At 36.9% G+C, this 12225-nt stretch overlaps 1 protein-coding gene across 3 annotated transcripts in view; it reads left to right on the forward strand.

Annotated features, from left to right (window-relative positions):
- The window catches only part of tnk2b (tyrosine kinase, non-receptor, 2b), a 45621-nt gene extending 37416 nt beyond the window's left edge, over positions 1 to 8205 (forward strand). For all 3 annotated transcript variants that reach the window (XM_050032719.1, XM_050032720.1, XM_050032721.1), the window contains one exon: positions 3866 to 8205. In XM_050032719.1, the coding sequence (XP_049888676.1) occupies positions 3866 to 3872 (7 nt within the window). In that variant the 3' untranslated portion in view covers positions 3873 to 8205. The remainder of the gene's footprint in view (positions 1 to 3865) is intronic.
- The last annotated feature ends 4020 nt before the right edge of the window (positions 8206 to 12225 follow it).

Genomic DNA, 12225 nt, shown 5'->3' on the forward strand with positions numbered 1-12225 from the left:
GGCTGAATTAGTTAAGAAAACTTTTTTCTCATGCCTCCGCTGTGAAGCCATAGGGGTCCACATTTAACAGCAGCAAAACTATACCAAAACATGACTTTAAAGACTCTCAAACAAGTTGTGCAGTATAATCCAAGTATTATTTATCAGGTCATGAGCTCAGTACTTAGCAAACAGACGGCCTTTTCCAACGGGGAACTGAACACAAAGTGAAACTTACCTGAGCTCTCTTCAAAGCCAGACTCCATTGACAAAAACAGTATTTTTTTCTCGCTGAACACAGGAGCTGCTGGTCTACCACTGCCTCCATCAGTTAGTCTGTTTGTGTTATTGTGTGACTTTGGTGTTTTAAAGGGTCAGTTTGGATACACAAAAGTCACACAATAACACAAACAGACTAACTGATGGAGGCAGCAGTAGACCAGCAGCTCCTGTGTTCAGCGAGGCAAAATTCTTACTTTTGTCAATGGAGTCTTGCATTGAAGAGAGCTCAGATAAATCCTCTCTAACTCGGCCAGGACGCCGACGTCCTCGCCCCCCCCCTCCTCTGTTAAATGGTATCTCCCAGGCACACTACGTCATCAAACCATGTGATGTTTGGTGTTGCCGGATTCAGGAAGCTCTCGACTTTTCAAAAATAACATCATTTTTCTTTTATTTATTATGTATTTCGCACCAGAGCAGCCTAAACACAAAAAGTCCAAAATCACGATGACAAGTCATGTCATGCCGTTTTTCGACGGGAAAAGTTAAAGGATTACTTGCGATCTATTATAAAAGGTACGAGTCTCACTCCTACCACTATTTTTGGCTGAGATATACTGTCTAGAAAGTGGGATCATAACTTTCACGTTTCATATAGCTTTATTTGGTGATATTTTATGGTGTTTCTGTGTCATAAACAACATCAGCTATCATAATCACACCTGATTTCAATAAGGTACAATGTTAGAAGCTGGCTGAGTGTTGTTTGATCACTGATAGTACTGTTTTGAAGCGGAGTTACCGACCTTTTGGAGCTCTGCCTGGATCTTTTCATGGAAAAAAGAAGAATGGTCATACTTTGAGCAATCTTCTTCAAATTTGAAATGAGTGTTCATTGATAGTGTGCCTACAGCCCCACAGTGTCATTTACCTGCACAGATGAAGCCACAGACAGTTATTCATCCTGAAAATCATTTTTATTTTATCTTAGGCAAAATCTTCAACTTTTTACTGACTTCAGTGGCCCATTACTCTGTCTCTGTATCACCTAGGTTCAGACGCTACAGTCATTTTAATTTGGGTATGTCATTTTAGGCGTTTTTGCTACAAAATGGGGGTGGAGTGCAAGAGGATAAGGTTCACTTTTTGTTCTGTTCACCGTCGGAAAGGGCTGTCCGTTTGAGAAGCACTGAGCGTACAAATGCATAAATGAAACTAGGGCTGGGCGATATAGACAAAAATTCATATCAGTATTTTCAGGCTGACTGGCGATACACAATGTGTATCTCAGTATTTTCTACAAAATGAGCTGCATGTTTTCAGTAGCAAATCAAAGCCACATTTAAGATGTCACACGCACTTTTATTTAAACAGACTGTGATCAAAATAAAATGCAGACAGGGATTTTTTCCCCCGTTTGAAAATATACAGCTGCACAACATGTCAATGAAAAATTGTATAAAATAAACTTTTTGCACACATCACTGGAGCCACAGAGGTTTAAAGGTTTGCAGCACAGGACACAAAACTGTAACATGAGTATAAAAGTATCAAGTAGGTTTGAAACAATTAAAAATCTTAGTGAGGGAGTTAAAAAATCATTTTCCATCTGTTGGCCTTTCAAATGAATCTAATGCTGGAAAATAATATAAATATTTTATTTATTTAGGTTATTGATCTCATTCATGCACCGCTTCAACAGAGAGGCCGAGGGAGGGAAGGAGAGACTCTTTGTCTGCATCTTGTATATGAAATTAACCGTCATCCAGGTGCTGTCTCAGTGTCACACATTAGACTACAGCTACCAAGAAGATCAGCGATGCGCTATGAACCACCTCGCAAACAAACGCTCACCTGACACGATTAAGCAGCTCTGTCTCCCACACATGCAGCACAGCGCTGTACTGCACATGTACTATTACGGTCATTTCATCCATCACAGACTGATTCAGCATAGCACATTCAACACGTAGACCGATGTCTCACTGCAGATTGAACAGAGGAGCAGCTCTGTGACAGAGGAGAGATTGCTGGTATGCATTATGCGATGCAACGTGACCCTGTATCGATACAAATGGTGTTGTCTAAATTTATATCTTGTTTGAAAATGTATATCCATATATCGTACATAGTCATTATATCGCCCAGCCGTAAATGAGACTTTGATCATACCAGACAACTTGTGTACATTTGTAAACAGCTGTTATAATATAGCTTTGCAGATGTTAAACATGGACCCCGATGAAGCTCATCAAGAATTTTCTCTGTTCTTGCAAGAAAAACATTTTCTTCATGAATTCAGTGTAACACAGGGTGAGTTATTGATGTACAAATGGTCATTTTGGGGTGAATTATTCTTTTAAGACTTGACCCAGATGTTTCATATTGCATCTGTGGCATTTTGTCTGTCAGTGTGACAGTTAAGCTCATTGAGCACGTCTGGCCGTTCTGTCACTCAAGACGTTGCTCCACATGATGGCACGGGGTAACCTTTGTCACATCTGTCTTTGGACAACACATCATTTAAATATCTGGTTCCTAGCTCAACCTAATTGCTGACGATGTTCCCTCCACCAAAATGATTTACTGTAAGTTATCTGAAAAAGTTAATAGCAGACATAAACAGCAGGCAGACAGGCAGCAGACTGATGCAATCATGGTGTGCTCCATTAATGAGGCTAAGAATCATATTTGGCTGCTAGACTGAGAAAGTTTTCTGCTTTGCTGATCTTTTCTATAGAATTTTATATATATATGATACAAATTTTTCCTCTCACCTGTGGAGAGGTCTAGACTGTTATGGTGTGAGTTGCAGAACGTTGGCACTCCGCTCCGAAAAATACATTTGAAAAGCTCAACATCAGTGTCGCTTTCCAGAAATCATGACCTGGTTACTCAAGATAATCCACAGACCTTGTTGTGAGCAGGGGGGGGCATAATATAATGGTAGGGGAAACACTGGGGTATTATCGTGAACAAGATGATATGGCACACACCTATTTGTAACATGTCAAAATCATTTTTACGAGTAAAAACTAAATCACTACTTGTCTGCCCTTCTTATTCCTATTAAATGTTAAAAGGGCTGGCCATAGTGTGAATCTATTCTGAGACATGAGGCTCAAGACAATGATAGAAAAAAATTGCGTCCTCCTCGGCTCAGCTGCAACAGTAGTTAGCTCAGTGTTGCTAGGTGAGCTAGCAATAGATTGACACTTCCTTCTGCGCGATGATACAGTTGGTGGGTGTAGTTCGGTAGAAAGAAAATAGTTCCCACATGAAACTGCTCACAACACGGTCTGTGGATTATCTTGAGTAACCAGGTCATGATTTCTGGAAAGAGACATTGATGTTGAGTTTTTCAAATGTATTTTTTTTTTTGGTGCTGTGAGCACCACAAGCTGAGTGCCATCTAGTTTCATTATAGTGGAGAAAAGGCAGACACCCCTTAGCTGACATCTGCAATACTCGGCAACTCACAGCAAAACAATCTAGACTGATGAGAAGCACTACAGGTAAGAGGAAAAATATGTATATTTGACTTTGGAAGTCAAGGTCTCTCTTCTAAGATAATGTAAATATCATTAAAGTTCATTTTTGAGGATTTATTATTTCATCTCGTGATATTTTTTCGATCTAATCTAAAGCTTCTTTATATTTGCAGACGGTGACAGAGATCAGAAGCCGCCGAGCTCTGATTGGAACTTCATCCTCAGTCAAACATCATCAGAGGAGGTGAATCTGCTCCTGATCGTTCCCATACACGCTTCAGACACGCCTCCAATCAGAAGACTGTTATCTGACCACAGAAGAATCAAGCACACTTTCACTGAACTAGCACAAAATACCAAACTTTACGACGGCTCCATTCGTACTAAACAGGGACAAAAGACTTCAGCCTGGGAGCAAAAAATATTTGGTCTGAAAGATATGTGATTGTTGCACTTAATAAGAAATTTATAGACCTCCATGTACGCCCTTTTTTAAGTCGTTCAGAGACAAAAATGACACTTTTTTCAATTTCATTTAGTCAGCCTGAAACATGTCACTCTAACAGGTTCCCAACAGAATCACAGATCCTGGGTGCTACCATACTGTGTCAGAGCCACTTACTGGTATCTTCACTGCCGCTATTACACTGTTGACCAACTGCAGAGAGACACTCTAACCTTTCTTTTGTTAATGTTAGAGAGCTGGTTTGAACATGAATGTGAAGAGGCCACAATGAGTTAAACAGCACAATCTACACAGTAGGTCCACACTTTCCCACCAGGTCACTGTATTTAGTCAGAATATGCCAAGAACTGGTTCAGTGTGACTGAACAGTGTCAGGATTTAACCGAGATACTGTAGTGTTAACAGATTTTACCTCTGCCACAGAAAAGCACAACAAAATACAAAACTAGAGGCGCACCAATATTTTAGATAAGAATTTAGCTGACAGCCGATACTGATGTTTATTTTGTTTTGTTGTTATTTATTCGCCCCTCTGTACCAGGGAAACAAAGAAATCTTTACGTAAAAAAGTCATTCAGCCCTTCATTACACTATCATTAAATGAGCCCAAATCTAATCATACAAATTTATGAAACAACCTTTAAAACAAACAAATTCTTAACATAAAAAACATATTTTAAAAACAAGTGCTTCAAAAGCCATTTCACTATAGTTCCCTCTCTAATATCTGTCTTATGTTGCTGTAAAAACATTAACAAACAATAGTTTCTCACCAAAAGCTAAATTTTACAAGCTAACATTGAATGCATCATGAGAACATTATTATTTCCCTTCACCCGACACATAGAGCTGGAATGCATCACAATGTAACTCAGTGCAACCTCCATTAGCTGTTAGCACCGGCTACCAGCTGCTACCAGCTAACATTAACTTGCTATCCTCCTGCTGATGTCAAAACGCATTTGATGTTCACAGTGTAGCATTATTAGGGAAACGATAGAGTGTGTCCCCTGATAGTGAGTTTACAGGGGGGCTGTGGGTCAGGAGCCAGAAGAATGGCGGTTCAATCCCCGGCTCCTCCAGTTCGCATGTCGAAGTATTATTGGGCAAGATACTGAACCTCAAATGCTCCTGATGTCTTTGTGAGCACGTGTGAATGGTAACTGAGTAGCAGGTGGCACCTTTTACTGTAGCCTCGGGCACCAGTGTGTGAACGTGTCTCGTAGTGTAAAAGCACTCAGAGTGGTTGGAAGACTTTAAAAGCACTATAGAAGTGCAGGTCCATTTGTCCTTTGTTCCGAAGGTGTCCTGTGGAAGATCTCTGTTTGTCTTAAACATGTTTGCTATTGTCCTCGAGACAACGGGACACTGTTAGTCTGGAGCTTTGATTTGTAGCCTGCTCAAAATTGATGGAAATGGTAAATGGACTGCACTTGTATAGCGCCTTCGTAGTCTTCCAATCACTGAACGACTATTATACAGTGACACTGACACCAATAACTACTAAGTGCTTTGTTGTGGGGACACACACCAATTTGCTTTCAGAGCTAATAGACCCACAGAGGACGCCATTGCTACAGCTCCCCACACCACCCTGACCCACCTGGAGCAGCAGGGCAGCTATGTGAGGCTGCTCTTTATTAAAGTGCTGTAACACTACATGTCAAATTCATCCATTCACACACACATTCATACTCTGGTGCCACCTGCTACTCAGTTTTTAAGACACTCACAGCCATCAGTGGCAATTTGGGGTTCAGTATCTTGCTCAAGGATACTTTGACATGTCGACTGGAGCTGACAATGTGTGCCCCCGTGTGACATGACACAACGGAGAACATCGGCCACTGCCACCTGCATGTCATCTTATTTGCCGATAGCGGTCAACAGGGCGAATATCGGCTGATAAATCGGTGCATCCCTTTAACAGTTATAAAGAGGGGTGTGGATGAGATGATGAAAACTGTTTGCTGCTGAAAGACTGTGGGGTCCAAAAAAACATGGAACAGAAAAATTTCTCTACAATTAGGTAAAGCTCATATTCTCCCCCACAAGTGTTGACCTGAATCTAAAGATTTAATGGAAACAGATGATCAGGGAAGCAGTTAGTCCAAGTTCTACTTCTTCTACAGACCCACAAAACTGTCAAATATATAATCAAAGAGTATAAACAATATCCCCTTTATAAAAATTTATGTTTGTTAAGAAAATACTGATAAATTATTTTAATATATTTTGAACACAGTGCTCAGAGACAAAAGAAGACTGTTATGTTCATTACAAGCCACTGTATAAATTATTCAGATGTGTCTCTCCTCACGATAAACACTGATCCATGACTGCCGCCACATGTGGCTCGAGAACAAAAAGGCCACGCAGTCAGTGGAAACTTCCTGCGCCAAGATACAGTCTCTCCTTATTCCTTCCCTCTAAGCACTTTGCCCAAACAGAACTCCTGCACATCAGCTGAAACTCCTGCCAGCTGGGGGTTTTCTGCAGACTCCGTTGGCAGCTAATAACAGCAACGTAGTGAAATTCACCCCAAGGCACAGATCCTGTCCCATAATCATCAGTTAAAACCACAACTGTGATATTTTGGTCAGCAGCTTTGGGGGCAATAATTTAACACTGGGAGGACGTGTCAGCTCTGTGCGAACTCACTGCTGGATGTGACAGTACACTTTGTGACTAGGTATTGTTGCAGCGGAGCCCCTCAGCTGTGAACGCAGGAAGCTTTCAGGCGTTTTGTTCTCTGGTTTTATTCCTGGGGCCAGATGCGTAAAACTCTGCATAGATTCATGACTGTGTACGCACGGACAGAAATGTGCATGTGCATTCTTTTGGTCAAATTGCGTATGCATGCGTCTGTTTTATCTATCTCCATCATTGTGAAACTGAGCACAACCTGCACAAGCCCAACATGGTGTGTCCCCCCCTCTAAAATTCACTTTCCTTTAGTCAATCACATCAAAAAAACAATACTTGACAAGCAACTATGGTCGACTCAACACACATGATCTTCAGGTGCTATTGAAAGAAGAACTCTTTGCCAACTGGTACCAAACTATTTAAATGACAATATAAATGATTACCCTTGTGAACTCACTGGCTCTGCGCCCACCAGCCCCTCATGTCCACGAAAACCCCAGTATGTGACAGGTCTGAGCTCAGTTTGCTCGTGCACAAACTTCAAATGGCCTCTGAAAAGCAAATATGGATCCACAACCAGCCGGCTATCTGCCTGGGAACATTAAGAGTCTTTGAAGAAAAATAAAAAGTGTGTTTGGAATTTATTTCTAAAGGATGTACAGGACTGATTTTGGATGACAACCTCCAGTAAAAGCTTTCCTCCCGTGTGCAATAAGGCTGCTGTGAAACCTGTAACCTCCCAGTCTGTCCATCCATCAGTGCCATGCAGCTTTCATCTCTGTCATCGTGTGTCCCAATAAGTGAAACACAGGAAACACTGTTCTCAGTATAAAGTGTTTGGTGACTCCGATTTCCTCCCCACAGTAGGATGAAGTTGTCCTTAAACACTGATCCAGTTTTGCCAGTTTTCCCCTCTGATGTGTGTTTGGGTAAAGCTGACTGTTAACCGGTGCAAGAGGACGACTGGATGTGAGTGCGGCCCCCACAGTCTGTTCATGTGTTGTTTGTCTTTATACGAAGCTGCTGTAGTTGTATTGAAGGACTGAAGTGAACCTTGTGGTGTTATGATCAACCTGAAGCAACATTCTCCTGTTGTGATGTTGACACTCTGATGTTAGAAATCTCTGCTCAGTTCTCTTTAATCTTTGTTACTTCAGATACCGTCTGCTATGTTCAGTCATTCATATCGTTTTTGCTGTTTTTCTTTTCTCCTTCAATCCAACTTGCCATTTCTTCCTCATTTGTAAGTATTTGCTTCCCAGAATGTGTTTATGTTTAATGCCTACTGTACAGTCGGTTCTCATTATTTCTCCTCTCCTGGGTTGATGGAAATGTTCAAGAAAAGTTCATGCTGCCGAATTTATAAATGTATTTTTTATTAAAGAATTAATTATTTTTTACCTCCTTTCTTCTGTTTATTAAATCTGTTTATATGTCGCCTGAGATATTTTTGTTAACATGTTCCACACAGCACTCAGATACACAAGAGCTAATTATTAAGATAAGACCAATACTGTATTAATTAGCATTTAGGTATTTTTAACGGACACTGAGCTGTTTCGGTCCTTTTACTCCACAAGAACAGACACCTATGTTTATATGAGCTCATCAGTTTTTGTTAGTAATACTTATCAAATGTGTAATGGTTAAAGTACTGAAACAAGTAATACATTAATAAATCATCAGAAAAATAATGATGAGAGAATAATCTGTGACCTGATTTGAGTCATTCATCAAGTATCCAAGGGAAGAGTCTACAACCACCCTGATGGAGCCCGTCCTTCAAGTAAGTGTTGCTTTGTGCCAAAAGTTTATATACGACTTTTTTAACAAAATTTTGACAACATACTATACTATGACGTTTTTAGTGTGATTTTTTTTTTTTTTTTTTTCCCGACATACCAAACTATGACGTTTTTTAGACATACTTTCCAATGACGTTTTTAGTGAGATTTTTATGGCATACCTATGACTTTTTCAGTGAAATTTTGACAACATGCTATAGGCTACCATGACTTTTTTAGTCAGATTTTTTCGACATATATACTATGACTTTTTTAGTGAAATTTTGATGACATACTATACTATGACTTTTTTTTAGTGACATTGTTTTGACATACTGTACTATAACTTTTATGGTGAAATTTTGATAACATACTATACTATGACTTTTTTAGTGAGATTTTTTCGACATACTATATTATGACGTTTTCAGTGAATTTTTGACCACATACTATACCATGACATTTTTTAGTGAGATTTTTTCGACATACTATACTATGACTTTTTGAGTCAGATTTTTTTCGACATACTATACTGTGACTTTTTTTTAGGTGACATTTTCTCGACATACTATACTATGACTTTTTGACTCCGATGTTTTCGACATACTGTACTATGACTTTTTGACTCTGATTTTTTCGACATACTATACTGTGACTTTTTTTAGGTGAGATTTTCTCGACATACTATACTATGACTTTTTGACTCCGATTTTTTTCGACATACTATACTATGGCTTTTTTTTAGTGGAATTTTGATGACATACTATACTATGACGTTTTAGTGAGATTGTTTTGACATACTATACTATGGCTTTTTTTTAGTGAAATTTTGATGACGTACTATACTATGACGTTTTAGTCAGATTGTTACGACATACTATACTATGACTTTTATGGTGAAATTTTGACAAAATACTATGACTTTTTGAGTCAGATTTTTTTCAACATACTATACTATGGCTTTTTTTAGTGAGATTGTTTAGACATTATACTATGACTTTTATGGTGAAATTTTGATGACATACTATACTATGACTTTTTGACTCCGATTTTTTCGACATACTATACTATGACTTTTTGACTCCGATTTTTTCGACATACTATACTATGACTTTTAAGGGTGAGATTTTTTTCGACATACTATACTATGACTTTTTTTTTAGTGAGATTGTTTCGACATACTATACTATGACTTTTATGGTGAAATTTTAATGACATACTATACCTTGACTTTTTTAGTGAGATTTTTGTGACATACTATATTATGACGTTTTCAGTGAATTTTTGACCACATACTATACTATGACTTTTTTGTAGTGAGATTGTTTCGACATATTATACTATGACTTTTATGGTGAAATTTTGATGACATACTATACTATGACTTTTTTTAGGTGAGATTTTCTCGACATACTATACTATGACTTTTTGACTCCGATTTTTTCGACATACTATACTATGGCTTTTTTTTAGTGGAATTTTGATGACATACTATACTATGACATTTTAGTGAGATTGTTTTGACATACTATACTATGACTTTTATGGGGAAATTTTGACAAAATACTATGACTTTTTTAGTCAGATTTTTTCAACATACTATACTATGGCTTTTTTTAGTGAGATTGTTTAGAAATTATACTATGACTTTTATGGTGAAATTTTGATGACATACTATACTATGACTTTTTTACTCCGATTTTTTCGACATACTATACTATGACTTTTTATGGTGAGATTGTTTCGACATACTATACTATGACTTTTATGATGAAATTTTAATGACATACTATACCTTGACTTTTTTAGTGAGATTTTTGTGACATACTATATTATGACGTTTTCAGTGAATTTTTGACCACATACTATACTATGACTTTTTTTTAGTGAGATTGTTTCGACATATTGTACTATGACTTTTATGGTGAAATTTTGATGACATACTATACCATGACTTTTTTAGTGAGATTTTTTCAACATACTATACTATGACTTTTTTAGAGAGATTTTTGCGACATACTATACTGTGATGTTTTCAGTGAATTTTTGATGACATACTATACTATGACGTTTTTAGTGAGATTTTTTCGACATACTATACTATGACTTTTTGAGTCAGATTTTTTCGACATACTATACTATGACTTTTTAAGGTGAGATTTTTTTTTCGACATACTATACTATGACTTTTTTTTTTTTACTGAGATTGTTTCGACATACTATACTATGACTTCTATGGTGAAATTTTGATGACATACTATACTATGACTTTTTTTGAGATTTTTTTCGACATACTATACTATGACTTTTTTTTAGAGTGATTTTTACGACATACTATACTATGACTTTTTTTAGAGTGATTTTTTCGACATACTATACTATGACTTTTTTAGTGAGATTTTTTCAACACACTGTACTATGACGTTTTTAGTGAGATTTTTCGACACACTATAATATGCATTTTTTAGTGAAATTTTGACGACATACTATAGTATGACTTTTCTAGTGAGATTTTTTCGACATACTACACTGACTTTTTTAGAGTGATTTTTTTTTGGACATACTATACTATGACTTTTTTTGATGAAATTTTGATGATACTATACTATGCCATCTTTAGTGAGATTTTTTTCGACATATACTATGACGTTTTTAGTGAGAATTCTACGACGTACTATACTATGACATTTTTAGTGAAATTTTTGCGACATACTATACTATGACGTTTTGAGTCAGATTTTTTCGACATACTATACAATTACTTTTTGAGTCAGATTTTTTTCAACACACTGTACTATGACGTTTTTAGTGAGAATTCTACGACATACTATACTATGACTTTTTTAGTGAGATATTTGCGACATACTACTATGACGTTTTCAGTGAATTTTTGACAACATAGTATGACGTTTTTAGTGAGATTTTTTCAACATACTATACTATGACTTTTTGAGTCAGATTTTTTCGACATACTATACTGTGACTTTTTTAGGTGAGATTTTCTCGACATACTATACTATGACTTTTTTAGAGAGATTTTTGCGACATACTATACTGTGATGTTTTCAGTGAATTTTTGATGACATACTATACTATGACGTTTTTGGTGAGATTTTTTCGACATACTATACTATGACTTTTTGAGTCAGATTTTTTCAACATACTATACTAAGACTTTTTAAGGTGAGATTTTTTTCGACATACTATACTATGACTTTTTTTTTAGTTAGATTGTTTCGACATACTATACTATGACTTTTATGGTGAAATTTTGATGACATACTATACTATGACTTTTTTAGAGAGATTTTGACGACGTACTATACTATGACTTGTTTTAGTGAGATTTTTTCAACATACTATACTATGACTTTTTTAGAGAGATTTTTGCAACATACCATACTGTGATGTTTTCAGTGAATTTTTTCGACATACTATACTATGACTTTTTGAGTCAGATTTTTTCGACATACTATACTATGACTTTTTAAGGTGAGATTTTTTTCAACATACTATACTATGACTTTTTGACTCCGATTATTTTGACATACTATACTATGGCTTTTTTTTAGTGAAGTTTTGATGACATACTATACTATGACTTTTATGGTGAAATTTTGACAAAATACTATGA

The sequence above is a fragment of the Epinephelus moara genome, chromosome 21 (genome assembly GCF_006386435.1).
Source record: "Epinephelus moara isolate mb chromosome 21, YSFRI_EMoa_1.0, whole genome shotgun sequence".
In the NCBI taxonomy this organism is placed as follows: domain Eukaryota; kingdom Metazoa; phylum Chordata; class Actinopteri; order Perciformes; family Serranidae; genus Epinephelus; species Epinephelus moara.